The 18,505-nt window shown below is 34.6% G+C and overlaps 1 protein-coding gene across 1 annotated transcript in view; it reads left to right on the top strand.

Moving 5' to 3' along the window:
• The window catches only part of fs(1)N (female sterile (1) Nasrat), a 216,697-nt gene that overhangs the window by 106,557 nt on the left and 91,635 nt on the right, over nucleotides 1–18,505 (top strand). The window contains exons 7-9 of the mRNA XM_081772155.1: nucleotides 5,127–5,311; nucleotides 12,072–12,354; nucleotides 16,950–17,103. Coding sequence (XP_081628281.1) covers nucleotides 5,127–5,311; nucleotides 12,072–12,354; nucleotides 16,950–17,103 — 622 coding nt within the window. The remainder of the gene's footprint in view (nucleotides 1–5,126; nucleotides 5,312–12,071; nucleotides 12,355–16,949; nucleotides 17,104–18,505) is intronic.

The raw sequence follows: 18,505 nt of genomic DNA, 5'->3' as shown, positions 1-18,505 counted from the left end.
CTTTCTTATATATATATATATATATATATATATATATATAATCATCCGAAAGTTTGGAGCCCTTAAAAGTAGCAGTATGACAACCCACTGCACCCCCCAGAAGTCGGCCCTGGATCCGCCCTTGCTTATACGAAATGCTATGCTTATCGTCGTTCAAGTTTCTACTTACTATTCTTTCTTTCTTTCGTTGAAATAACTTCCAATGCGCCTAACAGGCAGATTACCAGGAATGCCTGTGTTATGCAACCAACATGACACTATGGAAGCACAGGTAGCCTAATTAGCGACTGAAGGTTGGAAGTCTTAATGGCTTTGCCTGTCTGTCCATCCATCTGTCGACAGGTATCAGAGCTAAAATGGTAAGGAATATCGAGATGTGGTTTTCTGCTATCGATTCAGCGTCCCAAAGATAGGTTTAATCGCTTCCGTTAATTCTCTATTCAAACCAAAAGTGCTTCAAATTAGTCATTTTGGGTTTCAAGGTTTATCGACATAGAACGAAAACGGTAACAGATAGCGAGAACTTTTTTTTTTTTTTTCAAACATAGCGTGTCAAGACAGCATACCATATCCATCCACAACACTCTACTGAAAACGGAAGTGGTTCAAATTTACTATTCCGGTTTCAATACTGCTTTCCGTAAAGCAAAAATGGCAAATGCTATCAAGATGCGGTTTCCCGCAATCGATTCAACGTCCCAACAGTTGGTTCTATTTTCCCCCTTACCTCTCTACTCAAACCGGAAGTGGTTGAAATACATGATTTTTTTGTTTTAACCTTCACAGTCAGAACAAAAACGGTAAGAGAATAACAAGAGAATAATTGCTTTCTAATATGGATTCAGCGTTCGGAGAACAGATTCTATCTTTGATTTTATTACTCGATTGCAATTAGTACTTATAGATACACTACTTAAAGTTTTAACATTGAATTCACATAGAAGGGCTTTTGCCGGCCGACCCTCTATTGAAAGGTATCAGAGCAAAAACAGTCAGAGATATCAAAATGCGGTTTTCTGCAATCGAATCAGCGTCCCAAAGAAAGGTTTAGTCTCCTTCGTTAACACACTATTCAAACCGAAAGCGTGTCAAATTAGCCATTTCCGGTTTTAATATTTATAGTCATCTATATATATAAAAGAGAACGCACAAAATCCTTTGTCCGCTCATCACGCTAATACGGCTGAACCGATTTCTTTCATTTTTGGGGGGTTGTTAGGATTTGGACCCTAGATGGTTTTTATCATATCACTTTAATTTTCAATTACCAGCGTCTTGAGATAATTGACCAATCAGGTGTCAATACGTACAAAAAATCCTTTGTTCGCTCATCACGCTAATACGGCTGAACCGATTTCTTTCATTTTTGGGGGGTTGTTAGGATGTGGACCCTAGATGGTTTTTATCATATCACTTTAATTTTCAATTACCAGTGTCTTGAGATAATTGACCATTCAGGTGTCCATACGTACAAATCCTTTGTTATTAGTTCATCATAGGTATAAAAATAAACGTATTTATATGCAACCCGCATGACCCTGTGACTCGGCGGGTTAACATAACTGACAGGCGCTATAAATCACTTGAAAGCGAAAAAGTAAAAATTATCTAAGTAACAAAGTTTATTGCGTTCGGGGATGACCGCAGCGAAGCGGGGCGGGTTGGGGTGACCGCAGCGAAGCGGGGCGGGTTAACATAAATGACAGGCGATATAATGTTAACATTAGTGCAATCTTCTATGGTTTTTATCATATCACTTGAAAGCGAAAAAGTAAAAATTATCTAAGTAACAAAGTTTATTGCGTTCCGGGGTGACCGCAGCGAAGCGGGGTGAACGCTGCTAGTAGAACATAAATGGTAACAAATAACGAGGAGCGGTTTTTCGCAAACTAATCTACGTCTCAGGCCAACATATCACAACTATCCCGAACACTCTACCAAAACCAGAAGTTGGGATTTGCTGCTACTTCCAGTTTTAATACTGATTTTCACAGAGTAAAAATAGATATATCAAGGTGCAATTTTTTGCAATTGATTCAGCGTCCCAAGAATAGGTTCCATCTCCCCGTTAACCTTCTATTCACACCGGAAGTTGTTGAAATTTACTATTTCCGGTTTCAATTCAGATTTTTGTAGAGCAAAAATTGTAAAAATAACGAAAAGCTGCTTTTTTTTTCTATGCAATAAATTCAACTTCTCAAGAGTAGATTTCATCTCCTCCTCAACTTCTATTCAATCTGGAACTGGCTACATATTAACAATTTCCGGTTTCAACCTTTATTGCCATAGAAGTAAAACAGTATGACATAGATCTTATCAATTTATTGCAACCAGTAGTCATAGATGTACTATTTCAAGTTTGAATATTGAATTAGTGTATAAGTCCATTATAGTTACACATTCTGAAACAAAACTCTCACTTGTTTTTAAGTTACATTGATAGTTATCTGTAACGTATACTCACTACTTTAGTCTCTTTACACACAACACGAAATCAGCTTAATTTTTCTCTTTCTAAAAAATGTAGTAAAATGTTTGTATCTTTATCGGATTGAAGTGGACTTCTTGCATTGGAATAGCCTAGTTCCGGATTTACTTATAAGCCAAACAAGTTACAGACTAGGGTCTCACTCTATAGGGGACCCCAAAAATATTAAAAAGGAAAAAATTGGATGTATATTTTCTACATAGAAGATAAAAATAAATAGAATAAATCCTAAATACAGAAACAAAACTACAGATAAAGCCTAAATACAGCCTACATTGTTTTGTCACGTAGGCTCCTATGCTGTAAGAAATTCTGATTCCCTATTATTAACTTGCTCCTTAAAACGCCATTAGTTCGCTCATTTCTGTGTATAGAGTGCCTATTTTCTGCATGGATTGGTTTCATAGCAACATAAAGCATGTATTCAACATGAAAACCGACAATTCGTCACTGACAAAGAACAACTGAACATATAAAAAGGGCCTTTTTCTACCTTGAATAGCTTAGATCCTCATCAAACTTAAATCCAGTTCCGCGTTCACGATACGAACTTCAAATCATCCGTCCGACATTTATTACCTCGGATCTACAAGATGCGTCCTCACGTAACAACATGGATGTGCATTTCCAGATTTTGAATATCAGAAGTCTTAAATTTACGATGTGTCACATACACTACAGGAAAATTTTTCCCTTACCTGCGAAGGTCGTTAGAAGCCAGGCCATTAATTAATACAGAGCTGTAATACAAAATCTTTTAAGTGGTTTCATAATATAAAAAGAGGTTAACTATAAATTCAATTTAAAACTTTGAGGCTATAAACATACTCTTCTCTATAGTTAACCTGTACTCTCAAAATGTTTAAGATCTCTTTGAAAATTAAAGTTTTTCAAAATCCGCTACAAGAATTCAGTTCTGTGCTGTTACAGCAAAATTTGTGATTCTATTACTTCTTAAGGATTTTAACAAAAGAGACACTGACCAAAGCTTAAAACTTTACTTTATTTTAAATTATAATTTGTAACTGTTTCGGATATCTAGCATATCCTTCTTCAGACACGATCGAAATTAATGAAAATACAGACATATATATAAATGTTGTTATAACAGTTTTTCTTAAGGATGTGAAAATATTTGTTTTTTAAGTGTGAAAATTCATCGATATATTTTTTTGAGTCTTTGTGATACTTTATTAATACCTAAATTCAAAATTTGAAGGGGTTAAAAAGTAGCCAGTAAATGTTTCGCATTTTAGTCCCCTCTACGTATAAGACGCGATCTGATTCGATTGGTTCGATTTGATTTTAGTGTCTCTTTCAACACTGAAGATATGTGAGGAGAGGACTTATATCCTAATGTAGGATCTGTACCACATGAGCTCTCGCCAGCAGTTGAACTTGGCTCTTCCACGCCGAAGACGCATACGCTAAGCACATACCTAGAGAGGTCTGCGCGGATCCACGGGTTATCGCATCATTATAGCTTTGTGTATATATTTTTGTTTTGTGCGGATGACAGACAAAAGTGCAAATATTCCTGACAAGACTTTTAGTGATAATTCTTTTGAACACTATTCTAATGAAGTGATTATACTTTTGGGTTAAATTACTGCCAGAACAAAATTGAGTTCGTTATTTTTTTTCTAATCTCTCTCTCTCTCTCTCCCCCCTTTAAAACCCTATAATAAATATAAAGCGATATTCTGATTTTATGGCAGTTTAAAGTGGGGTGACTTACTCTTCTTTCTGGGGAGTCTTTTACCTCCATTTTACCGTTATTTTCTGAGAAATAACGCTTACGTCTTATGACTAGGGAAAAACAAAGAAACAGACTTTGTTCTAAAATTAATTGACGTGTATGATATTACCAACTTGACAATATTCTTCTTAGAAGTTTGCTTTTGAAGAGATCTTAAGTAGGTATGTTTCCCATTAATTTCGTATTTCTGTTTGTATGAATTTTGTCACATTTTATTTAGTGTATTAACTTACAATAGGAAGAAATAATATTGAATGTTTAACTGAATTTTATTGATATTATATCATGGGATTCACGAAACAACAAAAGAGGTATTATATTATCAATACTGTATTATATTCTACTATCAATATTGTTTGAAATCGCATTTGTTGTTTATAGATTTATCTCATGCGGATATGAGGGACGATGCAGGTGCGATTTTCTTCATATTCACACAGACCTCTGAGTATACAGTAGACCTAGCTACAAGGGAGTTCAAATCAAAGTATACGAAAAAAAGACATTTCCAGTTTTGTTTTTACGTCACATATAAATTGGATTTAATACTTACCAGAATAAATTTTCTCTGAATCTGAGGAAGAGAATAGCTTTTGATTATGTTAGTTATTTCTTACAAACACTTCTACAAATATATCCCTTCATTATCGATGAAATACATAAGATATAATACATTCTTGTACTGCTATGTTCAGAAAATTTTGAGCCGTATTAAAATATACATATGAATAGAACATTCACTTCAGATTCTTTTATTTAGCAAAACAAAGACGATTACGATAAAAATGATTTTCACATATCAGAATTTTTAAACTTTTTTTAACTATTGATATCCAGTGTTGTGTATAAAAAAATTCAGTTTATTTTATTATTTTACAGATTGGTCTTGCCTTTTAACTAGAGGATGGCATGACGCAGCCGAAATATTTATTAATAAATCATTAAATATCCTGGTGCCATGTGAAACTTCTTTGTTGTTTCACATAATAATAACTCTCACTCCTGTACCAAGTCCTATTGAATTAGAGATTGAAGAGCTTCTGCATATGAAAAATAGCATTGAGGTAAGTTGTATTTCCAACTAGAAACATTGTTTACTTTATTATAATATACTATATATAAATTACGTGTTCTGGTTATCAATATTAATTAAAAATATTAATACTAAGGTGAAAAAAATGAGATTAATTTGTATATTGTACAGTAGGGCGGATAGAAAAAATCAAAAGTTGTCCAATTAAATAGCACTGTGTGTCAAAAGTTGTGTATTGACTAACACAACATTCGTGATTTTTTTTCATAATTTTTGTATTTCATCTTCATTTCCCGCAAGGGCCTCAAAAATGAGCAATTTTCATGAAAATTTGATATTTTTGAAAATATTGATTGTTTTCTTAAAGTTGCCCAATGAAATCGAACTAGGTGGCAAAAATTGCATAATGACTAGATTGACTACACCATTCATGACTTAAAAAATAATTCGCATGTTTATTCCCAGCAAGGGCTTGAAATTTTGCAGTTTTTATGGTATATTCTAAGGCATATTCTAGAACATTTAGATGACGCAACAGTGGATCCTCAAAAGTTTTCGGGAACTATAGGAAAAAGTTTAAACAATTGAGAATTTACCAATCGTTAATTTTCAAGCGAATGAAGGAACTTTCCCAGCCATGGAAGAAAAAGACGTCTAACCGTATCACAGCCCAAAAATATATGTGGGATATTTGCAAAGCAATCTCTGCTGGTGAATGTTCACCGAATCTTGCATCAAGAAGTCCTGGAAAATTATCCCATGCAAGATGGATCACTACTACTAACGTTGTGCTTAGAGTGTACATAAGAACTACTGACTCATCTTCGAACTTGGAGCTCGTTACATTCATCATGAAAGTGTATGTTCCGATGTGGTTTTACATTAAATGTAACTCTACTATCAGGGATGCTTCTGTGAACTTATAGCCTTTTCACGGTACTTAAACAATGAACTGAAGCTCATTCTCGATAGGACAATTCAGCCAATGGTTTCTTCGCGTATCCGGAGAATATACTGGTATCTATGCACGCCGATGATCGAAAGCATATTCGAGAACTAGTTATGCGTAAAATCCTTGACGCAAGATCAAAAGCTCAAACCAAACACCTTCTGTACGCAGGTTCAGTATTCCATCAATCCACTTACATGTGCTCAAGCTTACATTGACCTAATCAACTGGCAGGAATGCGAAGTAACCGAACCACCCCCCTGACGAGACATTTGTCGGAGGAGGATCTGTCCTTCCGCCTGTTTTTCACTTTCCATGTCATACCCAAGCAGTCAAGAGGTGCGTTAAAACTGTTACCGAAGTTTCATCTGAAATGTGTGGTGTCTTAGCTCGAGATGGATTTACCAGAGCAAGACTTTTGGATATGTCAATTGTGCTCACATTCGAAACAAAATCTAAATGGAAACCAACGAGTTAAATAGATCATTTCCAAAGGTAGGGTGGATGAAATGGGAGGATGGGCGGAACTCTATATACAGTCATCTCCTCGTGCTGAGTTCTGGGTGTTTGTGAACCAACTAAGAGGTGCGTATCAAAAACAATTTCAATGCAAAATTGTTAAATTTGCGTAATGTATCATAATATCATGCTCAATGTACTTTTAGATATTACTGTGAAACTACATTTTAAAACTTGTTGGAGGTAACGAAGATTAAGGAAAAATATTTTTAAAATCATCGAAATTATGCTAGTCACGCACAAGGCTTGAAATCTAATAGGATATTATTTTTACAATTTTTGAAAATTGTGTCTTTTCAATGAATTTTGAGATTTACTGTATAAATTCCAAAATTGTAAGGCCTCTGCAGGTAATAAGATAAAGCAGAAAAATTACTTCAAAACCATAGGTGTTATGGTAGTGAACACAACTCTTTCTTAAGCAAGTGTTAAGTGATTTGGCGGATTTTAAAACTTTTTTAATATTTTAAGTGGAATTTCAAAATTAGCCACAAAAGCTACAAAATTTCAGGCCCTTGCTGGAAATGAAGTTGCAATTAAACAAAATCATGAATGGTGTAGTCAATCTAGTCATTATCCAACTTTTGACACCTAGTTGGATTTTATTGGTCAGCTTTAAAAAGAAATTCAATATTTTCAAAACCGTCAAATTTTGATTTTAAAAAATTGCAAAATTTTGAGGCCTTTGCGGGAAATAAAGATGACATACAAAAGTTATGAAAAATTCCCGAATGTTATACTAGTCAATGCACAACTTTTGACACCTAGTGCTATTTAATTGGACAACTTTTGATGTTTTCGATCCACCCTATTGTACAGTTATTTCTATTCTTGCACACAGTATAATACTGTACTCTATATTCATCTTCTATTTTCTTTATCATAATATTATGACTTTATAACTATTCAATACACTTTAACGGTTGCAATCCATTCTGTAGTCACACGTTTTAAATGTTACAAATAATTTTAACAGTACCTAGTAATCCCAGACTTACGCAAATAATGCATTCCGTAAACAATCCTTTACATAACTTAAGCAATTCAATTTCGACTTAAGTCAAAATCAAGTCAGTACTGTAGACGGCCGTGTGCCTTCTCCTTCATCTGCATATCAAAATGCAGATGAGTGCACATTTGCATATCAATATTTAAATATATGGTAATTTGTGATCAAATTAATTGCTTATTAATTTGCTTTTGTTTTAATTATTATATAATTTCTATGAATAGTATTGGGTAAACACCGAGCGTAATACGAGAGTATTAATACAATTTTAATGTGTATTGTAGTTCATGTATGTATTTTATTCCTTATAGGCTATGAACATTTAATGTTTGCATGCATCTCATTAATGGGACTTTATATTGTACATGTTACATGCGTTATTGGATTTATATAGCCAGCATACTATTCTACATATGATTAATTAATGAAAAAATCATATCATATGCATTTGATTCATGTATAGAAGTTTAAACTTCGTAGCTACAGAGATAGCTTGGACAGAGATTTTTTTTCTTGGCGACATCAGTCTGCACTGAAACTGCATGTGAGGTCTATGACAACTAATGAGTGGAGAAATCCCTGAATAAACAAGGAAGGATGAAACATTGAGTATAGGAAGTATACTGGTAACTTCCTCTTGTATAGCAATGGCTTGGTGGAAACATTGCTTACACACGCTCTCCAGGCTTTGTTTCAAAAGCCATAAAATTTTTAGCGTCAACATGATAGATTTCTTATTTCTAAAGGTGGCGTCTTCACACCTTTTAAAAGAATCTCGCAAGTCTCAAGCCCTTAGCGTGGCTTCACCCCAAGTTCGTTACCGTCAGCCGACGGATCTAAGTATTTCTCCCATGATGCACTGCACTTTTGAAAACATGTATTTTATTTTGACTTATTTTATGTGTAAATTATTAATATTAACTTATTACGCTCACCAGTTCTTGGAAAGACCGTTTAAAATTCAGGATTATATTTGTCACCGTGTTTCCCATCGTTCAAGAAATTTAGACCTTGTATTATTGTCAAAATTAATCATAACAAAATGTTTCTTCTCTCTCTCTCTTGGAATAATGGCTACTGGGTTTGGTAGCAGACAGTTTTGAGGGAAGCCAGAGGAAAAGAGACTTCCTACACATACTCAGAGAGATGACAGCTGTATAGAATAATACTATTGCATTCTGTATATAATTTACTATATTTATGTATGTGTATTCAAGTGTAACTATCATTTGTAATGTTTATTTCAGTGAAAGTAGTAAATGTTTATCGTGTTTTTGTGATGGACTTCTGTTTTGAGCAGAAGCTTTCGAATCTGCCGCTCTCTACAGTGGTGGCAGCACCTATCAAGCAGTGTATGCTTGTTTGCAAGAGCAAGCGTGTTTTCGGTGTGGCTGAGTGAAAAGGACCACACACCGTTATTGCCGGAGACATCAAAACCTTTTGTGCTGGAATTCTTAGAAGAGCGAGTCGATGCTTTTCCAGGAAATTGTGAAGTTTAATAACCCGTTCGTGGTCTTAGTTGAGGCTAGTTGTTGCTGAAACGCGGAAGAGTTTGTATCAAAAACTACAGCGTGTGAAGTTCTTTAAAACTTCTCAATAGTTGAGAGGTATCCACCCAGGACAGTGTGAAAAGCGTTTTCCCATGGAGTCCTGTGTAATATATACATGTACAGTCATGTATCGGGCAACGATGTTGTAGTGGACAGTGCTTATAAATATTAAATTTATAGTGGAAACACTACAAGTGCTGCAGAACAGTGATATTCTCTAATAGTGTGAATCACGTCATGTTTATTTTGTTTCTTAATCACTCTGCAACCAAAATTCTTTGAACTATGGCTATTTTGGCTATGACCGTGTCAGCATTTCTAAGTAGCAGTTATTCTGCGGACAAAGCTTATTAACAGTGCAGTGGCACTGATCTTCATTCCGGTTATGGAATAGTACAATCGTTGCTCCAATCTCTTTTTGAGAGTACTAGGCCTGTCACGCTATTTCGGCAGTGCCATCCTTGAACTTTTAGCCAAGGAGACTAACAAGATCTTAAACATTGCTATATCAACTGATATTTCTTGGATCAGTTGAATCACCATAGTGGACCGTCATATTTGGTTTACTCTTCACGAACAATTTGCGTCCAGTGGAATGGAAATGTGGAAAATTTCCTCTGTTGTGTGATTGCCATCATAGATTTTTTGTTAATCCCTATTTTAGAAGAGACTACCATTGAAGTGGATATTAGGCACAGCGATTCACCATGACACTGCGTAATATATACGGAAAGTTGTATTTAACCATATAAATAGTATTTTATTATTATAATTTTTTCTTTTCTCTCCTCTCTGAATAAAAACTGTTAGAGACACTGAACTCATTCACATGAGGAGTAAAATTTTGTTTGATTATCTGCTTAGCAGATAAATTTAAGAGGTCGGATAGATCTCAAGTGTTGTATATATCAATTTGAGTATCTTTGTGGTGTGAAAATGTGTATATATATCAAATAGTGAGAGTGGTGCACCATTACAAGAAAAAGTCTAAATAATTGTGTTGTAATATGATAGTGGTGAGTGTTGTCTACCATCACTTATGTTTTTCATGAGGAGGAATAAATACTCATCTTCCAACAGTATAGCGAGGGTGTCTGTTTTCCTGCATGGTGAGTACCCGAATGCTAATCCACATGTTTTTATTTCAGGAGTGAGAGCTAAGGGAACATTTCTCCTTACTCGTGTACATCTGACCACCTTCCTGAATGGGGCCCAGGAAGGAATTTGCCCAGAGAACATAAAGACACAGTTATGAGTGTAAAGAGTTCATAACAGGCTGCTGCTTCATTTTTGTTTTTGTTTTATTTTGTTATGCTCTACCGACTATCAATGTGGCAGTGGCGGCTTCAAAAGGAGATCGCCTTTATCACTCTAAACAGGGATTTACCTATGCAAAAGAGGTTTATTTACATATTTAGTAATTTTCATAGTAAATTGAATATCCCTAGCCACTCCACCATATATATTTTACCTTTATTGTGTTTGTGTTTTTTTGGTATGCATAGATTACATCTATAGCTACTTGCACCTCACAGTACTTCAGGAAGTGAATATTTATAATAAAAAAATAATTATTAGTTGTTGTAATGTATGTATGTATGTTTGTTTATTTACACAGTACTTATCAATGAAACAACATAGAGCAATGTTCACTCAGGTAAACAGTAATATGAAAAATAAACAGGTTATTTAAGTATATTGATATATTGTTAATTTCTTGAGGTACCTCAAAATAAACAAATTCATAACTTCGTATAAGTTTAAATATGACTTAACTCCCTATACACATGGGTAGAAATTTTTTTTTCACTTTCTGGTGATCCTTGACTGAAAATAACTGGAAAATTGTTTTTGTGCGTCATTCCTTGCACAAGCATCCGAGATATTGCTGTTGTAATAACCAATAGGCATACCTCAAAATTTGCGATGCGATGTTAACACAGGTACTTTATCTGGTTTTATTAGATCTACCGATCACTTAAGAATCACAGAGGACGGAGGCATCATTCCTGTGGATACCAAGTTGATAAAAAGGCGAAAGATCGATACACCTCATAGAATCATATAATGTACCTGTGTTAACTTAAAATCGCAAATTTGCAGATACGCCAGTAAAATATATCTAAGGATATTCTGAAAGGATATCTAAGAAGTGAAAAAATAAGTCAAGTATGTCGCTGCTGTCCAACACACTATCACTAGCAGGATAAGAATAACGATGCTTCAGTGCGCCTAAGTTCCAGATTAACAGGTGCTCAACTTATTGAGTAGAAAGCAATGCAAAGTAGAAACTTTGTATCTTTGCCATCTCTTTCTCTATTTCCATGTTTCTCTTTGCTTTCTTTTCTTCCTCTCTTATTCCTTCTTTCGCTCTATGTACCTTATTATTTTTTCACTTCTCTTTCTCTCTCTCTCTCTCTCTCTCTCTCTCTCTCTCTCTCTCTCTCTCTCTCTCTCTCTCTTGCTCGTTCGCATAGATAGACATGCAGAGAAGGAAAAAGAGAGAGAAATTACTGTTGAGAGTAATTTTCATATTGTTTAGTCTGAAAGCAAGTTACTAACATGATCCTCTCTACGATAGCACAGCTATCCTGCTTCATGATTATCTAACTAAACCAACTATTTTTATGCAGACCAGTTTATTGCACTTAAAACTTGACTGACTCTTTCCACTTCATCAAGTATTCAGGAATCTTAAATAATTGAATAAATATAAATAAATATAGTAGAGAATATTCCTGATCCTACAATGTTCTACTTTCAGAGACTAATTTTAGACCAAAATGCTATTCTAGAAGCTACGGACAAGCTGTTAGCAGAGGCTCTTAATCCAGAAGAGGATAATTTTATTAAAGGCTTCTGGACGTTGCATCATCTTATTGTAGGGGAAACAAACCTCACCATCGCTGAAAACGACATAAGTTGGGACTCGCTCACTCTTTCGCAAGTCCCCTGGGATTTAGGATATTTATTAAATGTCAGTTCATTATATGGGTGCTTAAAGACTGTAGATAAATTTCTAGATGAGATTGAACATAATATAAAAGGTATGTACGAGATGATAAATATGTAGGAGGTAATAAAACATATAAATTTATTATTATTCGTAGCTGTAGAATATTCATAATTATCAATCTAATAAAACAATAATCTACTGTAGCACATAAACTTTGCTACACTGAACAAGCCTGTACTGTGACTGACTTCTGTTAATGATGGGTTGGATGATAGTGGAGGTGGTGTGGTGTGGATTCATGTAACAACAGGCCATACAATGGTTCTTCAAATCTAAAACTTCTTAAATTTTCAAGGAGCACAAATTGATGAGTGCGCGGAAAATTGAAGCGAGTACAAAGCAGGGGTGTAACTACTATGGCGCGAAACCCCGCAGTTCTGGGGGGAGGCGACACTTCCAAGGGGGCCCTTCATTATAGCCTCTCACCAGTAAGATTGCAAATGAAAGAAGTGAAACTAACTGTTTGATAGAATCAATAGATGATTTTGAATTTGTATTTCTTAGTGATACTATCCACGGTATTATCGGAAGTATATCTAAATATAGTATCTAAATTACTTCAGGGAAAATTTTGTGATCTTGAACAGTGCCGTGCCGTGGAAAATCAGCGCCCGGGGCGAAAGTTTACAGCGGCGCCCCCATATATATATTTCAACTAATTTTTCCTTTCTTTTGCCCCTTTTTCTGCCAATTTTTTGCCCCTCACTTCGGCCCCTCCACGGCACGGCTCTGATCTTGAAATAGGAGTGTGTAAGCAACTTACAAGAGAAAAGGGATGACTAGAGTAATCTGAAGGAAGAAGCAATTAAACTGTGTGAAAAGTGGAATGTTCAGCCATCATTTAGATACCAACAATTCAAAAAGGTTGTCGTCTCAGTGACAGTGAATCAAACTTTGTCAGATTAAACTATTTCACATACTAAATTCACAGTTACATTGTCGTTTTACATTTTTGCGTGAACAGTATCCAAAATTTTCCTTTTTCTTTCCTGCCAATATAATTCATCTCACTGATGATTAAATTCTAAGAAGGGCACAAATACTTCAAACAAATTACAGTTGTAATACTGATTCTTAGATTCCAATGGAAGTAATTTGCTTTGGGTAACAGCTGAAATCTGAAATAAGTGTTCAGAATTCTGTTTGACCTAACAAGGATTTTAATTGTGAATATAAGTCATTGACATCTAGCTTTTTCGGAACTTATTACTGCGTATTTGTTGTTTGTGACACTTCCTGGCTCTGTCAGTTTTGCAGAGAGGTTGTTCTCAAAATTGAAATTCTCGCTGCTGAAAGGGACATTAAACCAAATCAATAAATCAAAATTGAAATTAATCGAAAACTGAGAAGCACAGTAGGCCAAAATAGTTTAAGTAATCTAGCACTGTTCTCAATAAATGCTAACAAAGCTGAAGAAAATGAATGTATGGGAATTAGTAAAGAATTTTGCTGGCAGGAAAGCAAGAAGCAAACCACTCAATTAATTCTCGATATTCTTCATGGACACTAACGCCACTGACGGGAAAGAATTAAGTCCATCTTCCATTTTGAAGCTTATTGAATAAATTATATGTATAACAAAGTGGTTTCCATTTATGAATATTTAGGCCTAGTAGTTACATGAACTTAATTCATTATTCACAGATACTGGGAAGTATAGTTGTTTATTATGTTATCTATCATTCCACGAAAAGATGTTAAGGCAGGGGGCCCTGGGTATGTTCTTACAGGGGGTCCCATAAAACGTAGTTACGCCACTGGTACAAAGACTATATGCAATGCAAACAACAATGTTCAATCAAGGTGACGAAGGCATACAGAACTCATGTCAACACAACCAGAGGACCACCTAATAGAACAGCGGGTGGAAAGCAATCCTAGCTGACATGGATCGCAGGGTATTGAAGTGAATTTAAAAAAAAAAGCGTTGAGAGCTGGTGTGACACAGCATACTGTAGAACTAGAAATACCTGTTTCTACGATCAGAGCCAAATAAGAGCTGCTTGACCAATACACAAACCATTACTGTTAGGTGATGATTCGAGTAGCATCAGGATGAAATTAGAAATCATATGTGATGTTCTCAATTCCTCGATTTGAATATTACAGTATTAAATGACAGTTTCAGAGCAGCGAGTCCAGTGAAAATTTTTCATTGCTAACGCAACTGAGTACTACACTGCATAACAAATGGTCTAGTTTTCCTCTGTAAAGGATTTACAAATTGTGTGTCTCAATTCTGGAACCAAGGCAAGTAGTTTTAAAGGGGTAAACCTAGTTTAGCGTTACATTAATCAGTAAAACTTGCATTTGTTACAGCGTTTACATCAAGGATGTTATAAAATAGAGGATGTGCCCATACAAGAAAATCGTGAAGCCATACGTCACAGCTTCGCCACACCTTCTCTGCCCGCTCCGCGCCACTAAGATCGCAATGTTTCGAGCCAACAATCATGGCGTAAACAAGAGTAGCCAATCAGACGTGCCGGCTCAGACGATGCTCGGTTGTTTTTTGGCTTCATTGAGTTCATATGATGAAGATACGTATGGGCAGATCCTCTATTTTATAACATCCTTGGTTTACATTCACAGTATAAATTTAGTAACACACGTTTGTGTTGTTCGTTCTATAATCTGTCTTTGCGTATCGTAACAATGGGTCCGATAAACAAAAGAGTACTCTCTCTCTCTCTCTGTAATTATATAGAATGAAAATCGATTACACAGTTTCGCACTGTCTTTTTATACAGTGCTTTCAAAATGTCGTTCCACAGTAAATTATGCCAAAGCAATATATTGACAAACTTTGCACATACACTAAGAAAAAACAGTCTAAGATTTAAAGAGAATAGAGTATTTCATTCGTGTTTAAGGATGTTGCACTCGGATGTTGCGTCCCGTTCGAGTCTTGGCATCGCGTACTCACCAGAAAGTATATTATCCAAGAATTCTCCTTATATCCTAGACTGTTTTCTTAATGTACAATGTTGCTGTTTCATCGAGTGCTCATTAGGAGGGTATGCCAATTAATTCTGTGAAAGTGCAATACAATTTACTTCAAAGGCAAAGCAAGTGCAAAAGCAAACCTATTTTTCCGTAATTTATTGTTGTTCATATTTAATTTCAATATTCTTTTACATTTTCTGTTTTTTCCGTTAATCCATTGACAGTTTCTGTAGTAAAATTTCCTAATGAATTTCTCTTGTAGATAATGTATTATACTTGTACAATCCGCGGCAAAAAACCTGCAACATGAGCATATAAGTATATTGTGAAATGACGAAGTCTTTTGCCTCAAAATAAGTGTGCACGGGAGGAGGCCGAGGTTTATGCTGACGTGATTCGTTCCACTTAGATGTTATGTTCATTTCCTGTGCTATTAGGCGTAGTTTCGCAATAAACTTGCATCCTCATGTTGCAGGTTTTTTGCCGCGGATTGTACCAATTCTTTTCTAATAATTTTATATGTAGTATCTCTCTTCTTCTATGATTCCGTTTATTAATTCAATAATAATATAGTATACAGTGGCGTACTTAGGGGGTGTCTATCGGGCTCAAGCCCACCCCTTCCGGCATAAATTTGTTATATGCACTTCATTAAAATTTGTCGGCACCGAAAAAGAAAAATATAAGTGCTTATTCACGTGTTGTGCATAGCCCCCCGAAACAAAATCCTAAATACGCCACTGACAGTACGATTAATGTAAAAACTTTTTTTGAATTGTAGGTTGTGCATACAGCGCTAGTAAAGAGGAACGACACTATTGATGTGTCTATATTGCTAATTTATTTTGCATTAATTATAATAAAACGTGATACAGGTTCTTACATACATTTGTGTGTGTGTGTGTGTGTGTGTGTTTGTGTGTGTGTGTGTGTGTGTTTGTGTGTGTTTCGAAAGAGAACAGTTAACTTACAATCGAGTATTACCCGTGAATCGTTGATTTCTACCCTCCTTTACAAAATATCACTGCCCATTTTACACTCCAAGCAAAAGAAATCTACCTTTCTCTTGTGGCACCGGTACCATAAGGTTTATTTAATTATCATTTATTTGTACTGAAATGTTTGTTTACGTTCAAGAAGTGTACCTTAAAGATACCAATGTTAACAGCCGAGTTGACGAAAAAAGCCTATGAGAACCGTACGATTTGAATCTATCAATTCAATCCGAAATACTAACATTTCTCTAAAAGTTTCGGTACACATTAAAATTTCCGACTATGTTCTGCCTTCCTCTCGCGTTGTATGTTAACAATATTGTAGAATTGTTGAGGTCTTGTTTACGGTATCAAGAACGTTAATCCAGATTCTCAAACTATTTCTTCACTTTAACACCATAATTTCCAGATTTTCGTATTCTCATAAACCACAAGGGAAAGAAATTGACTACCTATCCTTGCTTTATGGCCTGGTGACTCTTAACTTTGCTAGCCAATTGGCTAGAAATGCTTTACGGAGAACACATTGCATAGGCTAAATACATACAATATCCAAATCTCCCACAGTATTCTAGGTTTTATACAAGGGTGTTCATTATTTGTCAAAAGGTCATTTAGATAACATTACTTATTTACAAATCTTTAGCCACCCTCTTAATTTTACTTCAACATCTTTGCTTTTTAGACGCAGCATTGCTTAGTGATGAAATATTGAGGATTGACGCAAACAAGGCATTCACAGGCAGTATCAAAGTGTCAGGAAGATTGAATTTTGTGGAGATGAATGTTCACCATATCAGAGATACTGAAGTCCAATCACTATTACAATCGGCTGTCAGGTAAATTATACATAATACTAAGAACTATTTTTAGGTCACGGATGCCAACGTTTTATATATATATATATATATATATATATATATATATATATATATATATATATATATATATATATAATATAATATAATATAATATAAACTGTCAGGTCACTTGAGCATTTGGACATTATGTTGAGGCCAAAGCAATTTTTAAAACCTTGTCAACGTTTTTGTAAAACTTAGATAAAAACACTGAAGTTTTGTGGTTGTAAGTCTAAATGTTAAAAGTTGTTAATATACCTTTAAAACTTTACTTTGTTTGCATTTCTATAGAACAGTGGCAACTTTAAAAATATCCTTGTGCTTTACGTTTATTTTTTTCCATTATAAATATTATTAATACAAGTGTTATTGAAAGCTGAACAGTGGCAACTTTAAAAATATCCTTGTGCTTTACGTTTATTTTTTTCCATGATAAACATTATTAATACAAGTGTTATTGAAAGCTGAAATAGTTTTGAAATAAACAGGGTGGAAAAGTCAATCGCTTCAGTTTTTGTTTGATTACATTATAATTCTTATTATTTTACGTTTCACAAAAAGACGTCCATTCAAAGTAACTTAATAAACAAAAAATATGCATAAAACGTACGTTTGAGGGCACGGGCCAAGCATCACGGCTTCGCGGGCTAACGGTTAAACATGCCTGGTCTCGAGATTGTTGCTCCCAATATCGAGGAGACTGGAGAAACACTAAACACGACAATCCATGAAGTATATTAGTGCCTCGTGAAAGAACATAATTATAAAGAAATACCCGAATTTTTTAAAACTAGTTTCACATAACACATATCCTCGATGCTCAAGCAGGGCGTTAAAATTCTTATCTAAATACTGCAATTCCTACTAATCCAACTGCTACCATTCATATTACAAGACCTACTACTACTACTACTACTACTACTACTACTACTAGTACTACTACTACTATTACTAGTACTACTACTACTACTAGTACTACTACTACTACTACTAGTACTACTACTACTAATAATAATAATAATAGTACTAGTACTACTACTACTAATAATAATAATAATAATAGTACTAGTACTACTACTACTACTAATAATAATAATAATAGTACTAGTACTACTACTACTACTAATAATAATAATAATAGTACTAGTACTACTACTACTAATAATAATAATAATAGTACTAGTACTACTACTACTACTAATAATAATAATAATAGTACTAGTACTACTACTACTAATAATAATAATAATAGTACTACTACTACGGAATTAAATTATATATATATATATATATATATATATATATATATATATATATATGTGTGTATGTATATGTATGTATTAGTAATTGCTTTTTCTATAGAGCGTCCCACTCTTAGATT

Source organism: Thermobia domestica, chromosome 9, assembly GCF_964235325.1.
Source record: "Thermobia domestica chromosome 9, izTheDome1.hap1.1, whole genome shotgun sequence".
Taxonomy (NCBI): Eukaryota; Metazoa; Arthropoda; class Insecta; order Zygentoma; family Lepismatidae; genus Thermobia; species Thermobia domestica.
The sequence above is the reverse complement of the archived record's forward strand: the minus strand, read 5'-3'. Positions and strand labels throughout refer to the sequence as shown.